This window comes from Ammospiza caudacuta, chromosome 25 (genome assembly GCF_027887145.1).
Source record: "Ammospiza caudacuta isolate bAmmCau1 chromosome 25, bAmmCau1.pri, whole genome shotgun sequence".
NCBI lineage: Eukaryota > Metazoa > Chordata > Aves > Passeriformes > Passerellidae > Ammospiza > Ammospiza caudacuta.
The window spans coordinates 5,848,380-5,871,145 of record NC_080617.1 but is presented as its reverse complement, the minus strand read 5'-3'; the positions used below and the strand labels follow the sequence as shown (position 1 = coordinate 5,871,145).

Sequence of the window (22,766 nt, the reverse complement as noted above, 5' to 3'; positions counted from 1 at the left end):
GGTCTGTTCCTCATCCCTGAATGTCTCTGGGATCTGTTCCTCATCCCTGAATGTCTCTGGGATCTGTTCTTCATCCCCTCATCCCACCACGGGGATGTCTCAGGGTGCAGATTGGGGTGGGTGCAGACCTCCAGAGCTCCTGTTCCTCATCCCTGAACGTCTCTGGGATCCCTCATCTCACCACAGGGATGTCCCAGGGTGCAGGTTGGGGTGGGTGCAGATCTCCAGTGCTCCTGTTCCTCATCCCTGAATGTTTCTGGGGTCTGTTCCTCATCCCTGAATGTTTCTGGGATCTGTTCCTCATCCCTGAATGTTTCTGGGGTCTGTTCCTCATCCCTGAATGTTTCTGGGGTCTGTTCCTCATCCCTGAATGTTTCTGGGATCTGTTCCTCATCCCTGAATGTTTCTGGGATGCCTCATCCCACCACGGGGATGTCCCAAGGTTCAAATTGGGGTGGAGGGTGATAAATGGGCTCAAAAGCTCTTGGACATCTGTTTCACACTCAAGATAGCTCAGCTGCCTTAGAAGGCGTAAAATCAGCAGGATGGCTTCTGTGGGAGTGGTGGAAACAAAAAAAGTTTTAGTAAAAGGCAAAATAACAAAATCCTTTACAGAGAAAACCCAGCCAGGTGCAAAAGGTTATTGGGTGCTCTGGGGTTTGGGGGTGTTGCGGGGTTTTGGGGTGCTCTGGGTTTGAGTGCTGTGGGGGTTTGGGTGCTGTGGAGTTTGAGGGTGCTGTGGATTTTGGTTTTGGGAGTATTGTGGGGGTTTTGGGTGTTATGGGATTTGGGGCGTTGTGGGGTTTTAGGAGTGCTGTGGCGTTTGGGAGTGCTATGAGATTTGGGGTGCCCTGGGGTTTTGTGTTCTGTGGGGTTTAGGGGTGGTGTGGAATTTTAGGTGCTGTGGGGTTTGGGGGTGCTCTGGCGTTTGGAGCGCTGTGGGATTTTGGGTGCTGTGGGGTTTTGGGAGTGCTGTGGGGTTTTGGAGTGTTATGGGGTTTGGGGTGTTGTGGGCTTTGGGAGTGCTGTGGGGTTTTGGGGTGTTATGGGGTTTGGGGTGCTCTGGTGTTTGGGGTTCCTGTGGGGTTTGGGGTGCTGTGTGTTTTTGGGTTGCTGTGGGGTTTGAGGGTGCTGTGGGGTTTTGGGTACCCTGAGCTTTGGGAGTGCTGTGGGGTTTTGGGGTGTTGTGGGTTTTTGGGTGCCCTGATGTTTGGGGTGCTCTGGGTTTGGGGTGCTCTGAGTTTTTGGGTGCTCTGGGTTTGGGGAGCTCTGGGTTTTTGGGTGCCCTGGTGATCGGGGTGCTCTGGGTTTGGGGTGCTCTGAGTTTTTGGGTGCCCTGGTGTTTGGGGTGCTCTGGGTTTGGGGAGCTCTGAGTTTTTGGGTGCCCTGGTGTTTGGGGTGCTCTGGGTTTGGGGTGCTCTGAGTTTTTGGGTGCTCTGGGTTTGGGGAGCTCTGGGTTTTTGGGTGCCCTGGTGTTCGGGGTGCCACGGGCAGTGCGTGCAGCTGCTCCAATCTCCCACCCCCCGTCTCTTGCAGTGCCCTCCCTGCTCGCCCCAGATGGCACCAGGAAATGTGAGTGTGGCACCGGGCATGGGGAGCCTGACCTGGCCAGGCTGGGCTGTGACCTTGGGGGTGGCAAAAGCCACTGAGCCACTGTCCCCAGCCCCCCACGACCCCACAGCTCCTCCTGGCCCTGCAACATCTGGAAGGGCCCTGATCCTTTCCAGATGTGTCCCCATTCCTACAGCAGCAGCTGGCTGGGGTGTGGGGGGGGTGGCAGGGGGGTGGCAGCCATTGGGACACCCATGGTGGCACTTGGGGACAGAGTGCTGGGACAATGGGGACTGTGCTGGGCTCAGGGCTCTACTGCTGCCACCTTGGGGACACCTTTGTCCTGTGTCCACAGGTCACCCTCGGTCCCCCAGGTCCCAAGGTTGGTTTGGCACCTCCCAGGACACCCAGAGCTGCAGCGGGGATGTGGGGATGCTGTGCCAGAGCATCCCTGCCAGGAGCTGTGGGCACACATGGGGACGTGGGGACACCCTGTGTTCTGTCACCCTCCCTGTGCCCATTTGTCCCCCACCCTGTGCCCGTTTTACACCCACTTTGTGCCAGTTTTTCATCAACCCTGTGCCCGTTTGTCCCCCATCCTGTGCCCATTTGTCACCCATCCTGTGCCCATTTTTAACACACCCCGTGCCCGTTTTTCACCCACCCTGTGTCTGTCACCCACCCTGTGCCCATTTGTCCCCTTCCCTGTGCCCACTTGTCCCCCATCCTGTGCCCATTTGTCACCCACCCTGTGCCCGCTTGTCCCTTTCCCTGTGCCCATTTGTGTGCCCATTTGTCACTCATTCTGTGTCTGTTTGTCCCCTTCCCTGTGCCCATTTTTCACTCACCCTGTGCCCATTTTTCACCCACCCTGTGTCCATTTGTCTGCCTCCCCGTGCCCATTTCTCCCCTTCCCTGTGCCCACTTGTCACCCACCCTGTGCCCCTTTATCACCCTCCCTGTGTCCCCTTCCCTATGCCCACTTGTCACCCACCCTGTGCCCCTTTATCACCCTCCCTGTGTCCCCTTCCCTGTGCCCATTTGTCACCCTCCCTGTGCCCATTTTTAAAACATCCTGTGCCCACTTGTCCCCCTCCCTGTGCCCGTTTTTCCCCCTCCTTGTGCCCCTTTGTCCCCCTCCCTCCCTCTCTTGCAGGGCACCAAGGGCGAGCGGGGCCTCCCTGGCACGGCGGGTGGCAAAGGGGAGAAGGGTGACCGTGTGAGTGTCCCCGGTGTCCCTGTCCCTTGTGTCCCCTCCTGCTGCCTCCCCTGGTACACGGGGATGCCCTGGGGGTGCCCCTGTGCCCCCAAACCCCCCAAACCCCATCCCTGAGCCACCTCCCCTCTCCGCAGGGCATGGACTGTGTGCGCACCCACCCCGACGGCCCCGTGCAGGTGAGAGCCCCCAAAACCCTCCCCAAATCCCCCTCCCCAAATCCCCATCACACCTCCCCTCTCACCTCCTCCTCCTCTTCCTCCTCTTCCTCCTCCCAGTGTGCCGAGGGGCCGCGGGGTGAGAAGGGGCAGCGTGGGCAGGTGGTAAGTGACACTGTGGGGACAATGTGGGGACATTGTGGGGGTCCCCCTGCCCTGGGCTGGGGTGGGGGGTCCAGCTCTGCAGGTCCAGCTCTGTGTGGGCATGAAAGGAGCAGGAGGTGACCCTGAACAAGCCCACCTGGGCACCCACCTGGGCACCCACCTGGGCACCCTCCTGAGCCCACCTGGGCACCCACCCAAGCCCACCTGGGTACCCACCCAAGCCCACCTGGGCACCTTTCATGATCCCACCTGAGCACCCTCACGAGCCCACCTGGGCACCCACCCAAGCCCTTTGTCCCCTTTTTGTCCCCCTCTTTGTCCCCTTTTTCCCATGCAGGGACTCCCGGGCCCAGCTGGTGCTGAGGGGCAGAAGGTGAGTCCAGCTCACCTGGCATGGTAGCAGGGACACCTGGCATGGTGGCAGAGGTGCCAGCACCTGCCAGCACCAACCTTGGGTGACACCACGGGTAACACCAGAGGTGACATCTGTCTGTCCTGCAGGGCCAGAAGGGTGAGAAGGGGGATGGAGGACTGCAGGGCAAGCCAGGGCGCCCTGGCCGTGATGTGAGTAGTGCTGGGCACCCCCTGGGCACCCCTTGGCACCCCTGGGCACCCCCACAGGAGCCTTCACACCCCCCTCCCCTCCTGGCAGGGCCGGCCTGGAGAGATCTGCGTGGTGGGACCCAAGGGACAGAAGGTACCTGGGGGGGTTTGGGGGTGACAGGTGGCACATGGTGGCACTGCCAGCACTGCCACCCTCCCCTCATTGTCCCCCAGGGTGACCCCGGCCTCGTGGGACCGGAGGGCTTGGCCGGTGAACCAGGACCCCCGGGCGTGCCAGGCTCCCCAGGGGTTGGCATGCCAGGGAAGCCGGTGAGGAGCCCTGTGCCAAGGCGGTGTCCCCACGGTGGGCATGGCCATGGCAGGGGCAAGGTGCCACCCCAGAGCCAGGGCACCCCAGCAGGGCTAACAGCGCCCTTTGTCCCTTTCAGGGTGACCCTGGTGGCCCTCCAGGTGCGAAGGGAGAGAAGGTGAGTGCGGGGAAGGGTCCCAGGTGCCCCCCAGGGATGGGAACCCCATCCAGAGCTGGACCCAGCAGGGCTGAGCTGCAGCTTCAGCCACTCTGCGTGGCCCAAGGAGCTGGCTTGGGGGACAGGACACCCCTGGGGGGACAGGAGTGTCACCCAGGGCTGTGGTGTCACCCCAGAGGGGACAGGGGTGTCACCCAGGGCTGTGGTGTCACCCCAGAGGGGACAGGGGTGTCACCCAGGGCTGTGGTGTCACCCCAGAGGGGACAGGGGTGTCACAACCAGGGCTGTGGTGTCAGCCTGAGGGGACAGGGGTGTCACACCCAGGGGGACAGGGGTGTCACCCAGAGCTCTGGTGTCACCCCAGAGGGGACAGGGATGTAACACTCAGGGCTGTGGCGTCACCCCCGGGGGTACAGGGGTGTCACACCCAGGCCTGTGGTGACAGTGACACCCTCGGGGGGACAAGGGTGTCACACTCAGGGGGACAGGGGTGTCACACCCAGCATTGTGGTGTCACCCCTGGGGGCACAGGGGTGTCACACCCAGGGCTGTGGTGACAATGACACCCCCAGAGGGACAGAGGTGTCACATCCAGGAGTACAGGGGTGTCACCCCCAGGCCTGTGGTGTCACTCTGGGGGGACAGGGGTGTCACACCCAGAGCTGTGGTGACAGTGACACCCCCAGAGGGACAGAGGTGTCACATCCAGGGGTACAGGGGTGTCACACCCAGGGCTGTGGTGTCACTCTGGGGGCACAGGGCTGTCACCCAGGGCTGTGGTGTCACCCCTGGGGGGATGGGGATGTCACCCAGGGCTGTGGTGTCACTCTGGGGGCACAGGGCTGTCACCCAGGGCTGTGCTGTCCCCCTGGCCGAGCTCAGCGTTCCCCATCTCTGGCTCCAGGGCAGCCCGGGAGCTCCTGGCCCCGGAGGATCGCCTGGGACAGCCGTGAGTAGCAGAGCCAGGAGCCAAGGCCGGGGTCAGGGCCGGGTCTTTGGCTCGGGGTCGGGGCTGCTTGGCCGGAGAGGGGCCGGGATCTGAGCCCGGGAGCTGAGAGGGATTTGGGAAAAGGGGGAGCCAAGAGGGCTTTGGGAAAAGCGGGAATTGAAAGGGGTTTGGAAAGCCTGGAGCTGAGAGGGATTTGGGAAAAGTGGGAGCCAAGAGGGCTTTGGGCAAAGGGAGAGCCAAGAGGGCTTTGGGAAAGGAGGGAGATGAGAGAGTTTTGGGAAAAGCAGGAGCCGAGAGGGCTCTGGAAAAACCAAGAGCTGAGAAGCTTTGGGAAAGCCGAGAGGGCTTTGGGAAAAGTGGGAGCTGAGCCAAGAGGGCTTGGGAAAAGCAGGAGCTGAGAGGGCTTTGGGAAATGAGGGAGATGAGAGAGTTTTGGGAAAAGCAGGAGCTGGGAGAGATTTGGGAAGCTGGGAGCTGAGAGGGCTTTGGGAGAACCAAGAGCCAAGAGGGCTTTGGGAAAACTGGAGCTCAGAGGGCTTTGGGAAAAGCAGGAGATGAGAGGGCTTTGGGAAAAGCAGGAGATGAGAGAGATTTGGGAAAAGCAGGAGATGAGAGGGTTCTGGAAAAACCGGGGGCTGAGAAGCTTTGGGAAAGCTGAGAGGACTTTGGGAAAAGTGGGAGCTGAGAGGGATCTGGAAATGTGGGAGCTGAGAGAGCTTTGGGAAAAGCAGGAGCCGAGAGGGCTTTGGGGAAAGTGGGAGCCAAGATGGAACTGAGAGGGCTTTGAAAAACTGGGAGCCGAGAGGATTTTGGGAAAAGTGGGAGATGAGAGAGTTTTGGAAAATGAGGGAGATGAGAGGGCTTGGGAAAAGGAGGAGCTGAGAGGGCTTTGGGAAACCGGGAGCCAAGAGGGCTTTGGGAAAAGTGGGAGCTGAGCCAAGAGGGCTTTGGGAAAAGCGGAAGCCAAGAGGGCTTTGGAAAAAAGTGGGAGTTTATAGAGTTTTAGGAAACTGGGAGCTGAGAGGACTTGGGAAAAGTGGCAGCTGAGAGGGCTTTGGAAAAATGAGAGTTTTGGGAAAAGCGGGAGCATTGCTCAGGGCTGGGATCGCCCTGTGACGGGGCTGGTGGCCAGCTGAGGGTGCGGGGTGGCACTGCTGGGGCACAGCGTGGCCTCCCTGAAGCAGCCCCGTCCCCACTTTGCTCCTGCAGGGTCCCCCTGGAGCGCTGGGGCCGAAAGGAGACAAGGTGGGTGAGGTGACACGGTGGGTGAGGTGACAGGGGTGACACGGTGGGTGCAGTGACAGGGTGGGTGCAGTGACACACAGTGACACGGTAGGATGGTGACACTGTAGGTGCGGTGACACAGTGGGTGAGGTGACACAGTGGGTGAGATGACACTGTGGGAATGGTGACATGGTGGGTACAGTGACATGGTGGGTGCAGTGACAGGGGTGACACGGTGGGTGCAGTGACACACAATGACATAGTGGATGCGGTGACACTGGTGGGGTGACACGGTGGCCACGGTCACATCCCTCAGTCCTACGGCTGCCTGGGATATCCTGAGGGCCACCACACCGACCCCAGGCTCTGTGTCACTGCTGTCACCGTGCAGGGCGAGCCGTGCCAGCCGTGTCCCACCGAGGGGACGCTCGGTGCCATCGGAATTCCTGGAATTCCCGGCCAGCCGGGGCCGCGGGGGGAGCCCGGAGCGCCCGGCAGGGACGGGATCTCGGTGAGTCTGAGCCCAGGGATGGGGGACAGAGCGGTGTCACCTCAGCATCCCTGATGTTCCCTCTGTTTCCCCCTTCCCAGGACACCCCCGGCCCCGCAGGACCCAAAGGGGACAGGGTAGGTGACACGGGCAGGGCTGGGAGTCCCCATCTCCAGCTGGGTGACACCGAGCAGCGCCCACCTCCTCCTTTCCCTCGCAGGGCGATCCTGGCATCCAGGGCATGAAAGGCGACAAGGTGAGTGTGTGACCCTCCATGCCACCCCCTGCTCGGCCACTGCAGGCCCTGAGCTGTCCCCTGCTGTCCCCACCAGGGGGACTCCTGCCAGCCCTGCGATCACCTCCGCGTCCTCGCTGCGCTGCGCCTCGAGGGGCAGCCGGGGCTGCCGGTGAGTAACGGGGTGGGACCCCCAGTCCCGGGTTGGGACCCCCCTGTCCCGGGGCTGGGTGACACCCTGGGATGCTCTGAGTGCCCAGAGAGTGACCACACGTGTGTCCAGCAGGGCCAGGAGGGGCTGTCCGAGCTGGCCGGGATCAAGGGTGACAAGGTGAGTGACCCCTGTCCCCTCTGGACATCCCAGGCTTGGCTAATCCCGACCCTAATTTTAATCCTGGCCCTGCTCCGTTTCAGGGGGACGTTGGCCATGTGGGACCCACGGGCAGACCGGTGAGTGGGGACATTTTTTGGGGGGGGTCTGGGGTGTCAGAGATGAGTTTTGGGGACCGTGGTGTCACCTGTGCTGTGGATTCTCCGTGCAGGGAATGCCAGGAGAGAAGGGAGACCCAGGTGTGAGGGGGCTCAAGGGAGAGAAGGTGGGTGCAGCATTGGGGACACCCCTGTCCCTGCTGTGTCCCTGTCCCTGCTCTGTCCCTGTCCTGTCCCTGCCCTGTCCCTGCTGAGATCTGGGGTGGGGAGGTCAGGGGACGCCCCCAAATCCTCCCCAGGACCCCCCAACCCCCCCACAAACACCCTCAGGAACGCCCAAATTCCCTCTGGAACTCCCCAAACCGCCCCCAAATACCCCCAGCCCCCCCAAATCCCACCCAGGATCCCCCAACCCCCTCAAATCCCACAGGGTGACCAATGCGGGCAGTGCCCTCCCACCCCTCAAGCCCTGCAAGGGACAGCGACAGTGGTGGCAGTGCCGGGGCCACCGGGTGAGAGGGGCCCTGCTGGCTCCCCAGGCAGAGCGGTGAGTGCCCCCCGTGCCCCCCATGCCCGTTTTTGGGGGGGATGCCCCATCCTGACCTCTTGCTGCGTTTCCCCAGGGCAGACCGGGCGAGGCTGGTGACAAGGGACAGAAGGTGAGCAGAGGGGCTCGGGGTGGCTCAGCGGTGACAGAGGGCACTGTGACTTCCGTGTGCTGTGTGTCCCCTCCCTCTGTGTGCCACCTTTGTCCCCTCTCTTTGCCAGGGTGACGCTGGCAGCCCGGGTGACCCTGGCACGCCGGGCATGGCCGGCGTGCCAGGGCTGGCGGGTGAGCCTGGCATCAGGGGACCAGCTGGCCCTAAAGGTGACAAGGTGAGGACAGAGCTCCAATTCTGGGCATCTGTCCCCTGTCCCTGCAGTGTCACCATCCCTGTCCTGTCCCCTCCCTGCAGGGAGAGCCGTGTGAGCCTCACCCCGCCATGCTCGGGCACCTCCCGGACCCCGAGGGCATCCCGGGAAAAGCTGTGGGCATCCCGGGGCCCAAAGGGGAGCAGGGCCCGCCGGGCATCGGGCAGCCTGGCAGAGCTGTGAGTGTCCCGTCCCTCCCCGTGGGACAGAGCCGCTGGCACTGTGCCCTCGGGGTGACCCTGCTGTGTTTTAGGGCAAGCCGGGACTGCCGGGGGTGCGGGGTCCTGCGGGGCCCAAGGGGCTGCAGGTGAGTGGGGTGCAGGGGGTGGGGTGTTGGGGACAGGTCAGTGCCCCTCTGTGTCCCCAGTGGGGTCCTTGGGAGCCCGTCTGTGTGCTCAGTGGGGTCCTGGTGTGCCCCTTTGTGTCCCCAGAGGGGTCCTGGGGACACCTCTGGGCCCCCAGTGGGGTTGTGGGGACACCTCAATGCTCCCTCTGTGTCCCCTATGGGATCCTGGGGACATCTCAGTGCCCCCTCTGTGTCCCCAGTGGGGTGCAGGGGCTGGGTGTGGGGTCCTTGGGACACCTCAGTGTCCCCTCTGTGTCCCCAATGGGGTCCTGGGGTGCCCCTTTGTGTCCCTAATGGGGTCCTGGGGACACCTCAGTGCCCCTCAGTGCCCCCAGTGGGGTCCTGGGGTGCCCCTCTGTGTCCCCAATGGGTCCTGGGGACACCTCAGTGCCCCTCAGTGCCCCCAGTGGGGTCCTGGGGTGCCACTCTGTGTCCCCAATGGGTCCTGGGGACACCTCAGTGCCCCTCTGTGTCCTCAGTGGAGTCCTGGGGTGCCCCTCTGTGTCCCCAAAGGGTCCTGGGGACACCTCAGTGTCCCCTCTGTGTCCCCAGTGGGGTCCTGGGGTGCCCCTCTGTGTCCCCAATGGGGTTTTTGGGACACCTCCCTGCCCCTCTCTGTCCATAGGGTGAGCCAGGACCGCGAGGGATCGGCCAGCCTGGACCTCAGGTGGGTTTTGGGGTGTCTGTGTTGTCCCCTGCTGTCCCCTGCCGGGTGGCTCTGGTGCCTTTCACATCCTCTGTTTTCCCCAGGGAGACCCCGGGAGCCCCGGACCCCCCGGACCCCCCGTGAGTAGGGTTTGGGGTGTTGGGGTGGGCTTTTGGGGCACCCAGCCCTGGCTGATGGGGTCACCCCCCTGCCAGCCCTCTGTGGTGGCTCTGGGGACAGCATTGTCCCCTCCATGGGGGGGAACCAACACCCTGTCCTGCCCCCAGGGCCCCCCAGGACCGCAGGGACCCCCGGGGATGGCAGCAGAGAAAGGTGCCAAGGTAAGGCAGCGTCCCCCAGCCCTCGGTGTGCCCCGTGCTCCCCATTCCTGCTGTCCTTCCTCTGCAGGGATCTGCGGGCCCCAAAGGTGCCACAGGACCCCCCGGGCCACCAGGGCCACCAGGGAGCAGCGTCACAGGGCCACCGGTAGGTCCTGCCCTGGGGGTGGGCAGTGCCACCCTGCTGGCACCGTGATCCTGGTGCAGCCGGGCGCTTCCCTCACCCTCCTCTTCCTCACAGGGCCCCGAGGGGCAGCGGGGGCTCCCTGGCTCCAGCGGGCAGCCGGTAGGTGAGGGGGTGCCAGGGGGGGTGCCAGGGGGGTGGGGGAAACTCAGTGGGTGGGGAACATGGTGGTGGTCACAGGGGTCTGAGAATGAGGGAAGAGACGAGGATATGACTCCATGTTTCAGAAGGCTTGATTTATTATTTTATTATATATATTATATTAAATATATAATGTAATGTAATGTAATATAATATAATATAATATAATATAATATAATATAATATAATATAATATAATATAATATAACATAAATTATATGCATATATTTATATATACAATATATACTATATATACAATATACAATATAATATATAATATATAATATATAATATATAATATATTATATATTATATATAATATATTATATATTATATATTATATATTAATATATCTATTATATATATTAAATATATACAATAATATATATAAAATATATATATAATATATAATTGATATAATATATTAAATATATTATATATTATAAATAATACTTTATAATATATTAAATAATATATTAAATACTATAATAAATTATTAAATAAAAAATTAATATTAGAATTAAAATATAATATATTAATAATATATTGAATATATTAAATTATATTAATATATAGAACAATATATAATATATATATTAAAATATATAATATATTATATTAAAATTATCCTAAAAGATTAGAAGACAGGATTTCATCAGAAGGCTGGCTAAGAATAGAAAAGGAATGGAATGATAACAAAAGCTTGTGTCTCAGACAGAGTCCAAGCCAGCTGACTGTGATTGGCCATTAATTAGAAACAACCCCATGAGACCAATCCCAGATGCACCTGTTGCATTCCACAGCAGCAGATAATCATTGTTTGCATTTTGTTCCTGAGGCCTCTCAGCTTCTCAGGAGGAAAAATCCTAAGGAAAGGATTTTCCATAAAAGATGTCTGTGACAGGGGGCTGCCCTAACCCCCATCTCTGTTTCCTCTGGCAGGGCGAGAAGGGTGCCCAGGGAGAGAAGGTGAGTGGGGGTCTCTGGGTGGAGCTGTGCCCCCCGTGCCACCCCAAACCCGCCCTGCCCTCACCCCCTGTGCCCACAGGGAGACCCTGGCGAGTGCTCCTGCCCCTCCAGCCCCCGCCAGGACCCCAGCTACAACGGGATGCCAGTGAGTGTCACCCCCCTGGCACTGTGTCACCCTCATGGGGCACATCCCAGCCCCGTTTCATCCTCTGGGATTCTCTCACCCCCAGGGAGCGCCGGGATTATGGACTGGGATGTCCTGGCAGCCCCAGCCTGGCCCACAGGTCAGTGCCACCCCTGTCACCCCCTCATCCCTCATTCCTCACCCCTCACCCTCTCTGATTGTTTTTTGGGGTTTTTCAGGGTCCCCCTGGAGCTCCTGGTCCCCCCGGGCCGCCCGGTGCCCCCGGTCGCCAGGTGAGCGTTGGTATAGGGGAGGTGACCCTTCCTGAACTTTCTGGGCAGGGTTTGAACATTCCCCTGGGATTTAGGGAATGCCCGGACACAACGGCCTGCCCGGACTGCCTGGACCGGCTGGAGACCTGGTAGGTGGTGACAATTCCCGTGGCAATGTCCCCATGGCGGGGACAATCCCTCCCTCCATCTATCCATCCCTCCATCCCTCCTTCTCTTCCAGGGACCCCTGGCCGTCGTGGCTGAGAGGAACATCGAGGTGCTGAAGGTGAGAGGGTGGGGATGGGGTCACCCTCCTGCCCTGGGGACCCCTCGGGGCACCCCTGACTCCCCTTTTCCCCCCCTTTTCCAGACTCTCTGCGGGGACTGTGCCGAGCTGCAGGCAGCCCTGGAGGGGGAGAAGGGAGATGGGGGCATGCCAGGCGCCCCTGGCACTGAGGACTGTGCCAGGGTGAGTTTCTGAGTGGGGATGTGGGTGCCTGACACCTCCTGGACGTGCAGGGATGGGGTTGGAGAGATGCTCCTGAGCAGAGAATTGGATTTGGTGGAAGTTGGGATGGAGGGGGAGAAGGGAGATGGGGACGAGGGAAGAGACGAGGATCTGACTCCATGTTTCAGAAGGCTGATTTATTATTTTATGATATATATTATATTGAAACTATACTGAAAGAATAGAAGAAAGGATTTTATCAGAAGGCTAGAAAGGAATGGAATGAAATGATAATAAAATCTTGTGACTGATCAGAGAGTCCAAGCCAGCTGGGCTGTGATTGGCCATTAATTAGAAACAACCACATGAGACCAATCCCAGATGCACCTGTTGCATTTCACAGCAGCAGATAACCATTGTTTACATTTTGTTCCTGAGGTCTCTCAACTTCTCAGGAGAAAAAATCCCAGCAAAAAGATTTTTCATGAAACATGTCTGTGACACCAGGGAATTGGATTTGGTGGGATTTGGGGGAAGTCCCGCCCTCTGGGGACACTGACCCATCTGGGAATGTGGGCACAGCCCCAGTGGGGATCCCAGGGTGGGACAGGCTGGTCCTTTGTCACACTGGGTGACTCCAGGGTTCTTTTCCAGTGCCTTGCGCAGCTCCCGCGAGCAGAGGAGGCTCGGGTGAGTGACAGAGTGACACACTGTCCTGGTGCCACCTCAGGGATGGCTCCTGCTGGGCACCAGCACTGTGGGGCCTTTGGGGAGGCTTGGCATGGCTCAGCGTGGCTGGCAGTGCCACCTTGGTGTTCTGATGTGTCCCCACCCTCTGCAGGGTGACAGCCCTGACTGCGCCGGTCACCCCGGGCTGCCGGGAGCGCCGGGGATGCCAGGAGAGCAGGTGGGTGACCCCAACCCACCCAACCCATCCAACCCACCCATCCAACTCATCCAACCCATCCAACCCACCCAACCCATCCAATGGATCCAACCCATCCAACCCATCCAACTCATCCAACTCATCCAATCCACCCAATCCATCCAACCCATCCAACCCATCCAACTCATCCAACTCATCCAATCCACCCAACCCATCCAACCGATCCAACCCATCCAACCCACCAACCCACCCAACCCACCCAACCCATCCAACCCATCCAACCCACCCAACCCATCCAACCCTGCCCTTCCTGGGCGCTGTGCCACGTCCCATGGTGCTGTCCCCACCTGGGTGGTCACACCTGGTATTTTAAAATCATAAAATTTGGGGAGTTAAAAGAAGCTAGACTTAGTGGGGCCCTGGAAAAATGTTAAAAATAGACTCTGAAAATGTTAGGCTTTGTGTTTGCAGCTCGTGTGAAATTGCACCTGCATCTAACAATTATATAATATACATATACTGCTTATATGTTTATGATAAATGATATCATTTATCATATACATATAAGCAGTATATGATAAATGATATAATTGTTAGATGTGATGATTGTTTAGCAATTAAATATAATTATTGTTTAATGGTAAGAAGAATCATGAGGAACTATGTTAGAAGTTTGAGGGGGACCACGAGGAGCTCGTGCTTGGATGAAATCTATGTATGCAACAGAACAACATAAGTTTAATAAATAACATTAAAGTTATATAACGATAGAATATAAAAGGTCGGGGTCGGATTTGGGTTTGACACCCAGAGCTCTTCCATAAAACCACGTGAATAGAATAATTCTCATGATTATGTGGTTCTGAACGCTAACACTGGCACCTCCATCCCCTCCAGGGCTCCCCAGGATTGCGCGGACCCCCAGGACCACCCGGACCCATCGTGAGTAACCCTGCCCGGGCTGGGGGGGTCTGGGGGCTCACAACACCTCCAAGCAGGTTGGCAAAGGGGCCTGGCACCCTGCCCTGAGACAGAGGGCCATGGCCATTGTGAGGTGTGACATGGCACAGCACGGATGTCCCCACGGATGTCCCCATGGAGGCTGGACATGGAGGTGACGCTGCTGCCGGCCCGGAGGTGGAGCAGGAGCTCTGTGGCACCCCCAGGGCTCAGGCCAGGCTCCCCAGTGCCTTTTCCAAGCTGTGACCTCCCTGTTTCTCCCCTCAGGGCCCCCCGGGCTTCCCTGGAACGCCGGGCGCCCCCGGACTGCCCGTAAGAACGCAGCACGGCTCCGCTCTGTGCCCCTTGTGTCGCTGCCGCTTGGTCTGGCTGTGTCCCCTGTCCCTGTCCCTGCTGGGGACAGCCCAGCACAGCTGCCCTTCCATTCCATCTCCATCACACCATTCTCACTCCTCCATCCCAAAGCAGGGGGTCCCGGCGGACCCGGATTTGATGATTTGGGGATGATCTTCCTCAGCTCAGGGACCTGGTGGTGGCACTCGCCACCTGCTGGGTCCCCTCAGCACCACGGGAGCCTGCACGGGTCCAGGGAGATGCCACCTGGGCCAGGTGACCGTCACAGCTCCTCTGATGGCCACCAGGGACACCAGGAGGATCCCATGTGTGACCTGGGCTCATCCTCCTCCTCACTCCTGTGTGGTCACTCAGCCTCCACCACCACCTCCATCTTCATCCTCACCTCCTCCACCATCTCCATCTTCATCTCCGTCTTCATCCTCGCCTCCACTTCCATCTCCATCTTCACCTCCACCTCCACCTCCATCTCCATCTCCATCTCCATCTCCATCTCCATCTCCATCTCCATCTCCATCTCCATCTCCATCTCCATCTCCATCTCCATCTCCATCCTCACCTCCATCTCCATCTCCATCTCCATCTCCATCTCCATCTCCATCTCCATCTCCATCTCCATCTCCATCTCCATCTTCATCTCCACCACCATCTCCACCTCCATCTCCACCTTCATCCTCACCTCCACCTCCATCTCCACCCTCCTGCTGCCCCTGCTCGCTCCCCACAGGAGCCGGTGGTGGGGCTGTGCCGGCGGCTCCCGGAGGATCCCGCGCTCCTGCTCGTGTCCCCTTGTCCACTAATGTCACCGTCACCCCAGGGCCTCCCTGGGGCTCTCTGTGGGCCGTGCTCTGCGGTGTGCCAGCGTGTCCTGTCCTTCTCTGTGTCACCTCAGTGCCACGTCACCCCACTAACCCACCCCGGAGGTCCCCGTGTCACCCTGGGAGGACGGGGGGCACCAGGCTGGAGCTGAGGGCTGCACCCAGAACTGGGCACCCCATGAGCCCCCCCCAGGGCTGGCATTTCCATAGCACCACGGTTTGAGCGTCCCCACCACATCTGGGCACTGCCCTCAGTGCCTGCAGGGGTGGAGGGAGCCCAGGCAGGTGCCAGCAGGCTGGCAGAGGGCACAGAGCCCACGGGCTGTGCCCAGCTCCTGCTGCCAGGCGGGCACAGCCCTGGAGACCCCCCTGCATCTCCTCTCTTCTCCCCACCAAGGGTCTGCAAGGGGAGCGTGGCCCTGCGGGGCTGGCCGGAGCCAAGGGGGAGCCGGTGAGTGCTGTGGGACCAGGGGACAGGGGGACGCTGGTGGCCTGAGGGGGTGGCACCTGGCTGGGGGGCTGCAGGGGGCTCAATGTCATCGTCGTCACTCACAGGGACCTCCAGGACAGCCGGGATACCCCGGGGCCACAGGGCCACCCGGCCTTCCTGTGAGTATGGGGGGGACCAGGCAGCCCCTGCCAGCCTCTGTGCCCCATTCCTGCCTCAGATCCCATTCCTGTCCCAAATCCCATCCCTGCCCCAAATCCCAGCCCTGTGCCAAATCCCACCCCTGTGCCAAGTCCTATCCATGCTCCATGTCCCATCCATGCCCCAAATCCTATCTGTGTCCCATATCCAACTTTTACCCCATATCCCACCTGTACTTCATATCCCACCTGCACCCCAAATTCCATCCCATGCCCCATATTCCATCCATGCCCCAAATCCCACCTGTACTCCAAATCCCCTCCATGCCCCACATCCCACCCGTACCCCAAATCCCACCTGTACCCCAAATACCATCCATACCCCACATCCCATCTGTGCCCCATATCCCACCTGCATCTGAAATCCCATTCATGCCCTATATCCCACCCATACCCCAAATCCCACCTGTACCCCAAATCCCACCCATGCCCCATATCCCATCCCTGTGCCATGTCCTATCCATGCCCCAAATTCCACCCATTCCCCAAATCCCGTCCAACGCCCCAAATCCCATCTCTGTGCCAAATCCTATCCATGCCCCATGTCCCATCCATGCCCCAAATCCCACCCATGTCCCATAGCCCACCGGTGCCCCACATCCCCACCCTGTCCCTCCCTTCCCAGGGCATCAAAGGCGAGCGAGGCTACGTGGGTCCACCCGGAGAGAAAGGGGAGCTGGTGAGTCCCTCAGGGCCCCTCTCCATGGGCACCAGGGCTGGCACTCCCACCCACCTCCACTGATCCTATTCCATCCTTCCCAGGGTCCCCCCGGCGTGGACGGGCTGCCCGGCCCCGTGGGGCCAGCGGTAGGTGCCCACCTTGGGGGTTGTGGGAAGGGATGGGGTGGCTGGGGGGGTGTGGGGTGCTCCCACCACCCCATCCCATCTCTCTGCAGGGTCCCAGGGGTGAGCGTGGGCTGCCGGGAAGTGCCGGAGAGAAGGGGGACCAGGTGAGTGTCCCCAAGGGGGACAGGACCCCCAGGGCCACCCCCACCATGGGCTGCGGGGTCCAGCTCAGCTCCTGTCTCTCCTCAGGGTTTCCAGGGCCAGCCTGGCTTCCCGGGACCACCGGTGAGTAAATCCCACTAGGAGTCTGAGTAAACCTCACTGGGAATTCTGAGCAAATCCCACTGGGAATTGTGAGTAAACTCCACCAGGAATTCTGACTAAATCCCATCAGGAATTCTGAATAAATCCTACCACAAATGCCGAGTCAATCCCACTGGGAATTCTGAGTAAAACCCATTGGGAATTCTGAGTAAATACCATTGGGAATTCTGAATAAATCCCACTGGGAATTCTGAGTAAATACCACTTGGAATTCTGAGTAAAACCCACGAGGAATTCTGAGTAAATCCCACTGGGAATTATGAGTAAATCCCAACAGGAATTCTGAGTAAAACCCATTGGGAATTTTGAGTACATCCCACTAGGAATTGAGTAAACCCCACTGGGAATTCTGAGTACAACTCACCAGGAATTCTGAGTAAATCCTGCTGGGAATTCTGAGTACATCCCACTGGGAACTCCAGCACCCTGGGAGACGGACCCCATCCCTGGCTGTGTGTCCATCCCTGGCTGTGTGTCCATTCCTGGCTGTGTGTCCATCCCTGGCTGTGTGTCCCCAAGTCCCCACAGTGCCAGGGATGGGGACAGGGGGTTCCACAAGGGGCACACGAGTGGGGTGAGGAGCAGGGAGCAGCCCTGGATCAATCCCATTAAATTTAGCCGGGAAAGAGCAGGATTTATGGGACAGGATCCCCCTTCACTCAGCACCCCTCTCCTCTTTAGGGCCCTCCTGGTTTCCCAGGAAAGGCTGGTCCAGCGGGGCCACCAGGGCCTGTGGCAGAGAAGGTGAGTGCCACCCTCAGAGAAGGTGAGTGCCACCTGTGCCAGCGGGCAGTGGCTCCGTGCTGTCCTCGCCTGTCCCTCGGGCTATGGCCAGGTCTGGTGGCCCTGCCTGTGACCTGCCTGTCACCTCCTGTGGCTCTTGCAGGGCAGCGAGGGCATGCGGGGCCCCACGGGGATGCCAGGGCCCCCCGGACCCCCCGGACCCCCCGGAATCCAGGTAAGACCCCCCCATGTGTCACCCTTGGGTGCTCCTGGGAGCAACACTGGCTGTTCCCAACCCCAGGGACCTGTTCCCATCCCCAGGGACCTGTTCCTATCTCCAGGAACCCATTCCCATCCCCTGGGATCTGTTCCCATGGCCTGGGGTGCCCTGAGCAAGTCCCTCAGACCTCGCCAGTGCCACCCTCCCTCTGTCACTGTCACCTTGTCCCCACAGGGCCCTGCTGGTTTGGAAGGCCTGGATGGCAAGGACGGCAAGCCAGGGCTGAGGGTGAGGCTGGGTTTGGGTTGGGGGGCAGCCACCCTGCACCCCCCAGGACACCCCCAACCCCGGTCTGTCTGTCTGTCTGTCTGTCTGTCCCCAGGGTGACCCTGGTCCCCCCGGGCCACCAGGAATGATGGGTCCTCCGGTGAGTGACACCCTCCTTGTCACCTCTCCCTGGCAGCCAAGCCGGGCTCTCCTGAGCCAGGACTGTCCCCTCAGGTGTTCCTGGTGACACCGAGCTGAGGTTGGTGGCCCTGGACCAGCACTGCATGGTCAGGGTCACCTGGCATCACCCTGGGACCCCCACCCAGCTCTTTTCTCTCTCCAGGGCTTCAAGGGCAAGACAGGACACCCAGGGCTGCCAGGACCAAAGGTGAGCCGTGGTGACACTGCCTGGTGACGTCCCCAGGGACCTCAGGCATGGCCAGGACTCCCCTCACTGTCCCTTCTCCTTTTAGGGTGACTGTGGCAAACCCGGCCCACCAGGCAGCACGGGCCGGCCAGGAGCTGAGGTGAGTGACCCCTTGTCACCCCCTTGTCACCCCCTTGTCACCACCCTGCCATCCTCATCCTCCTCCTCACCTTGCCTTCCTCAGGGTGACCCCGGACCCATGGGACCCCAAGGCCGGCAGGGACCCCCAGGGCTCATCGTAAGTTGGTGCCCCCACAATGGGGGAATCCTGGAGGGGATCCCTTTGGTGACAGGGAGTGGGGACACCACCCGTGACCCCCAACTGACCCCCCTGTCTCTGTCCCCAGGGTCCCCCTGGCAGCCCAGGACAGCCAGGACCCGCTGGCCTGGCTGGGGTGGTGAGTAGTGGGGATATGGGGTGAGGATTTGAGGGTTTGGGATCCCCTGATCCCAGTGCTCTTGGTGCTCCCGATCCCTCCTCCCTGCAGGGGCTTTGGGGTGGGAATTTGGGGTGGGGATTTGGGGGTTTTGGATCCCCTGATCCCGATGCTCCAGAAGCTCCTGGTCCCTCCTCCGCACAGAGGGTTTGGGGTGGGGATTTGGGGTTTTGGGATCCCCTGATCCCAATGCTCCAGAAGCTCCTGGTCCCTCCTCCCCACAGAGGGTTTGGGGTGGGGATTTGGGGTTTTGGGATCTCCTGATCCCAGTACTCTTGGTGCTCCCTATCCCTCCTCCCCACAGGGGCTTTGGGGTGAGGATGGGTGGGTTTGGGATCCCCTGATCCTGATGCTCCGGTGTTCCCGTTCCCTCCTCCCCACAGGGGATTTGGGGGTTTTGGGATTCCCTGATCCCGATGCTCCCGGTGCTCCCGTTCCCTCCTCTCCATAGGGGCTTTGGGTTGGGGGTTTGGGGTTTTGGGATCCCCTGGTCCCGATGCTCCCGGTGCTCCCGTTCCCTCCTCTCCATAGGGGCTGAAGGGCGAGCGCGGCTCCGTGGGCGAGCGGGGTCTGCCGGGAATGCCAGGACAGCCGGGACCCCCAGGACACCCAGGACCACCGGTGAGCACAGCAGGACCCTACACCCCGAGCGTGGGGACCTTGGGGTGGCCCTGTGGTGTCACCACCTCACGCTGCCCCTCTTTGTCCCCGCAGGGAGAGCAGGGAGCGGACGGACCCGTTGGGAAGGAGGTGAGCAGCGTTCTCTGGAACTTTCTGTCCAGCTGGACACGGATTTTGTCACCCCCTGGCCTGGCTGGGGTGACATCCCTGTCACACTGCTCCTGTTTTTCAGGGACCACCAGGCAAACCGGGCATTGCAGGCCCAGCTGGACAGAAGGTGAGGCTGTGCCAGCTGGCAGTGCCACCACGGTCGCTGTGCTGTCCTGGCACTCCAGAACTGACCTTTCCCATCCGCAGGGTGACGCTGGAGCCCCCGGCGAGCGCGGCTACCCTGGCGAGAAGGGCAGAGCCGGGATGCCAGGGGGGCCGGGCAAAAGCGGCTCCATGGGGCTGGTGGGGCCGCGGGGCCCCGCGGGGGAGAGGGGACCCCCGGGCTCGCCGGGCCCCGCGGGCAGCCCCGGCCTGCCGGGACCCCCGGGCATGATGGTAAGGACAGCAGGTGGCCCTGTCGGGGGGCAGGATGATGTCCCTGTGGTGTGGAGTGGTGGCCATGTCCCCTCGTGTGTCCCATCGTGTGTCCCCTCGTGTGTCCCCTCGTGTGTCCTTGTGTCCCCTCGTGTCCCCTCATGTTCCCTCGTGTGTCTCCTCATGTGTCCCCTCCTGTGTCCCCTCGCGTGTCACCTCATGTCCCCTTGTGTGTCCCCTCGTGTCCCTTCATGTCCCCTCACATGTCCCCTTGTATCCCCTCATGTGCCCCCTCCTGTGTCCCCTGGCATGTCCCTGTGTGTCTCCTCACATGTCCCCTCCTGTGTCCCCTGTCCTCTCACGTGTCCCCTTGTGTCCCTTCATGTCCCCTTGCATGTCCCATCGTGTGTCCCCTCACATGTCTCCCTGCGTCCCCTCATGTCCCCTCGTGTCTCCCCTCCTGTGTCCCCTCCCGTGTCCCCTCTGTCCCCACAGGGAGATGTGGTCAATTACGACGAGGTCAAGCGCTTCATCCGCCAGGAGCTGAACAAGATGTTTGACGGTAACGGGGGGTGGTGACCCTCCCTGTGTCCCCACCCTGTCCCCACCCTGTCCCCGCTGGCTGAGCTCGGGTTTTGTCCCCGTTTTTGTCCCCATTTGTGTCCCCGCAGAGCGGATGGCCTATTACACCTCCCGGCTGCACTTCCCGGTGGAGATGGTGGCGTCCCCGGGCAGGCCCGGTCCCCCCGGCAAGGACGGGCTGCCCGGCCGGCCGGGACCCCCCGGCTCCCCGGGCATGCCGGGGCAGATCGGCCGAGAGGGGCGGCAGGGCGTGCCGGGCATGCGGGGTACGTGCTGCTCCCCGGGCCGTCACCGGTGTCACTGCGCTGTTCCCGGTGTCCCCACCATGTTCTCGATGTCTCTGGGATGTTCCTGGTGTCTCTGTAGTGTTCCCAGTGTCCCTGGGGTGTTCCCGGTGTCCCCAGGATGCTCCTGGTGTCCCTGGGCTGTTCCCAGTGTCCCCAGTTCATTCCCAGTGTCTCTGGGCTCTTCCCAGTATCCCCGGGACATTTGCAGTGTCCCCAGTTCATTCTCAGTGTCCCCAGTTCATTCTCAGTGTCCCCAGGACATTACCAGTGTCCCTGGGCTGTTCCCAGTGTTCCCAGTTTATTCCCAGTGTCCCCAGGACGTTCCCAGTGTCCCCAGTTCATTCCCAGTGTCCCTGGACTGTTCCCAGTGTTCCCAGTTTATTCCCAGTGTCCCCAGTTCATTCTCAGTGTCCCCAGTTCATTCCCAGTGTCTCTGGGCTGTTCCCAGTTCATTCCCAGTGTCCCCAGTTCATTCCCAGTGTCCCTGGGCTGCTCCCAGTGTCCCCAGTTCATTCCCAGTGTCCCCAGTTCATTCCCAGTGTCTCTGGGCTGTTCCCAGTTCATTCCCAGTGTCCCCAGTTCATTCCCAGTGTCCCTGGGCTGTTCCCAGTTCATTCCCAGTGTCCCCAGTTCATTCCCAGTGTCCCTGGGCTGTTCCCAGTTCATCCCCAGTGTCCCCAGTTCATTCCCAGTGTCCCTGGGCTGTTCCCAGTTCATCCCCAGTGTCCCCAGTTCATTCCCAGTGTCCCTGGGCTGTTCCCAGTTCATTCCCAGTGTCCCCAGCTCATTCCCAGCGTCCCTGGCACTGGGACGCTGTGGCTGTGCCAGCTTCTCACCCCTCCTCTCCCTCCACCTCTCCCCCAGGTGAGCCGGGAGCCAAAGGAGAGAAAGGCGAGAAAGGCGTGGGGCTGATGGGGGACAGCGGCCCCCCGGGACCCCCAGGTGAGCCCCCAACCTCTGCCTGGCCCCCAGCCCCACCCTGGGCTTTGCTGCCACCCCACTTTTCCTTCACTCCTTCTCTTCCAGGTCCCCAGGGGCCACCAGGCTACGGCAAGATGGGTCCCCCGGGCCCCGTGGGGCAGCAGGGCATCCCTGGCATCCCCGGCCCTCCCGGTGCCACGGGGCAGCCGGGCAAAACGGGGCACTGCAACCCTGCCGACTGCCTGGGGGCTCTGCCCGTGGAGCAGCCGCTCTTCCAGCCCAAGAACGTCAAGGGTCCCTTTGGCTGAGCCCCCCGTGCCCCCCGAGCCCCCCCAGATTTGCTGTTAATATTGTTCGTGTTTCACCCCGCTGTGCCGGGGCCGTGCCCGTGCTGGAGGGCTCAGGGGGGCTTGTACAGGCAATGGTGGGGGCAGGTGGATCCTGCCCCAAAAATACACCTGTGAGTGGACATGGGTGGCTCTGTGCCTCATCCCCAGACTGTCACCACCCTGTCACCAAGGGATGCTGCTCCGGCCATCTGAGCAGCATGAGCCCACTCTGGTTGGGGACACGGTGATGCTGAGCACCCTGGGATGGATGGAGGAGTGCCAGTCCTGATGCCAGGGGATCCTGGGATGTCTCAAGGCAATCCCAGCCCTGATTTGGGGGTATCCCAGCGCCGTTCCTGCGGAGATCCCGCTCTCATCTCAGCACATCCCAGCCCTGGTTCCAGGAGATCTGGGATGGGGTGGGATCCCAGCTTTGCCTCTGGAGGAATCCCAAACTAATTCCCGTGGTCTTGTGGGGATTCTACGTCTACTCTCAGGCTGACACCAGCCCTACTCTTGGATCATGCCTGGAATTCCTGGGAATCCCAGACCGCTATCCCAGCCCTGCTCCTAGAGGGATCTCGGTCCTGCTGCCAGGGGAATCCCAGCCCTCATTTTGTGGGGTCGCCAGCCCCATTCCCGGGCTGATCCCGGTTGATCTTCCGGGGAATTCCAGCTCCATTCCCTGGCTGATCCCGGCCGCAATCCCGGACTGATCCCGGCACTATCCCCGCTCCTGGTGGGCCCCACCCCGCCCAGGCGCCGTTGCCGCTTTAAGGCCTCCGTCGGGCGCGCGCTTCCCGCGCGTCACCGCTCTGCCCCC

The 22,766-nt window shown here is 60.3% G+C and overlaps 1 protein-coding gene across 1 annotated transcript in view; it reads left to right on the top strand.

Annotated features, from left to right (window-relative positions):
- COL16A1 (collagen type XVI alpha 1 chain) overlaps positions 1-22,018 on the top strand; it is a 29,312-nt gene extending 7,294 nt beyond the window's left edge. Inside the window, exons 9-70 of the mRNA XM_058820004.1 lie at positions 1,537-1,572; positions 1,907-1,933; positions 2,708-2,770; positions 2,905-2,946; positions 3,046-3,090; positions 3,428-3,463; positions 3,592-3,654; positions 3,743-3,787; positions 3,868-3,963; positions 4,083-4,121; positions 5,026-5,070; positions 6,280-6,315; positions 6,686-6,805; positions 6,886-6,921; positions 7,005-7,040; positions 7,117-7,191; positions 7,306-7,350; positions 7,434-7,469; positions 7,562-7,615; positions 7,879-7,995; positions 8,072-8,107; positions 8,217-8,324; positions 8,405-8,539; positions 8,614-8,667; positions 9,332-9,373; positions 9,457-9,492; positions 9,640-9,693; positions 9,761-9,838; positions 9,932-9,976; positions 10,958-10,984; positions 11,064-11,129; positions 11,215-11,268; positions 11,348-11,401; positions 11,476-11,529; positions 11,622-11,666; positions 11,751-11,849; positions 12,483-12,518; positions 12,670-12,735; positions 13,612-13,656; positions 13,942-13,986; positions 15,244-15,297; positions 15,402-15,455; positions 16,120-16,173; positions 16,257-16,301; positions 16,391-16,444; positions 16,530-16,565; positions 17,286-17,348; positions 17,491-17,562; positions 17,782-17,835; positions 17,930-17,974; positions 18,158-18,202; positions 18,288-18,341; positions 18,426-18,479; positions 18,589-18,639; positions 19,210-19,299; positions 19,393-19,428; positions 19,532-19,576; positions 19,657-19,845; positions 20,320-20,386; positions 20,496-20,672; positions 21,558-21,635; positions 21,720-22,018. Coding sequence (XP_058675987.1) covers positions 1,537-1,572; positions 1,907-1,933; positions 2,708-2,770; positions 2,905-2,946; positions 3,046-3,090; positions 3,428-3,463; positions 3,592-3,654; positions 3,743-3,787; positions 3,868-3,963; positions 4,083-4,121; positions 5,026-5,070; positions 6,280-6,315; positions 6,686-6,805; positions 6,886-6,921; positions 7,005-7,040; positions 7,117-7,191; positions 7,306-7,350; positions 7,434-7,469; positions 7,562-7,615; positions 7,879-7,995; positions 8,072-8,107; positions 8,217-8,324; positions 8,405-8,539; positions 8,614-8,667; positions 9,332-9,373; positions 9,457-9,492; positions 9,640-9,693; positions 9,761-9,838; positions 9,932-9,976; positions 10,958-10,984; positions 11,064-11,129; positions 11,215-11,268; positions 11,348-11,401; positions 11,476-11,529; positions 11,622-11,666; positions 11,751-11,849; positions 12,483-12,518; positions 12,670-12,735; positions 13,612-13,656; positions 13,942-13,986; positions 15,244-15,297; positions 15,402-15,455; positions 16,120-16,173; positions 16,257-16,301; positions 16,391-16,444; positions 16,530-16,565; positions 17,286-17,348; positions 17,491-17,562; positions 17,782-17,835; positions 17,930-17,974; positions 18,158-18,202; positions 18,288-18,341; positions 18,426-18,479; positions 18,589-18,639; positions 19,210-19,299; positions 19,393-19,428; positions 19,532-19,576; positions 19,657-19,845; positions 20,320-20,386; positions 20,496-20,672; positions 21,558-21,635; positions 21,720-21,922 — 3,891 coding nt within the window. The 3' untranslated portion in view covers positions 21,923-22,018. The remainder of the gene's footprint in view (positions 1-1,536; positions 1,573-1,906; positions 1,934-2,707; positions 2,771-2,904; positions 2,947-3,045; positions 3,091-3,427; positions 3,464-3,591; positions 3,655-3,742; positions 3,788-3,867; positions 3,964-4,082; positions 4,122-5,025; positions 5,071-6,279; positions 6,316-6,685; positions 6,806-6,885; positions 6,922-7,004; positions 7,041-7,116; positions 7,192-7,305; positions 7,351-7,433; positions 7,470-7,561; positions 7,616-7,878; positions 7,996-8,071; positions 8,108-8,216; positions 8,325-8,404; positions 8,540-8,613; positions 8,668-9,331; positions 9,374-9,456; positions 9,493-9,639; positions 9,694-9,760; positions 9,839-9,931; positions 9,977-10,957; positions 10,985-11,063; positions 11,130-11,214; positions 11,269-11,347; positions 11,402-11,475; positions 11,530-11,621; positions 11,667-11,750; positions 11,850-12,482; positions 12,519-12,669; positions 12,736-13,611; positions 13,657-13,941; positions 13,987-15,243; positions 15,298-15,401; positions 15,456-16,119; positions 16,174-16,256; positions 16,302-16,390; positions 16,445-16,529; positions 16,566-17,285; positions 17,349-17,490; positions 17,563-17,781; positions 17,836-17,929; positions 17,975-18,157; positions 18,203-18,287; positions 18,342-18,425; positions 18,480-18,588; positions 18,640-19,209; positions 19,300-19,392; positions 19,429-19,531; positions 19,577-19,656; positions 19,846-20,319; positions 20,387-20,495; positions 20,673-21,557; positions 21,636-21,719) is intronic.
- Positions 22,019-22,766: the final 748 nt, after the last annotated feature.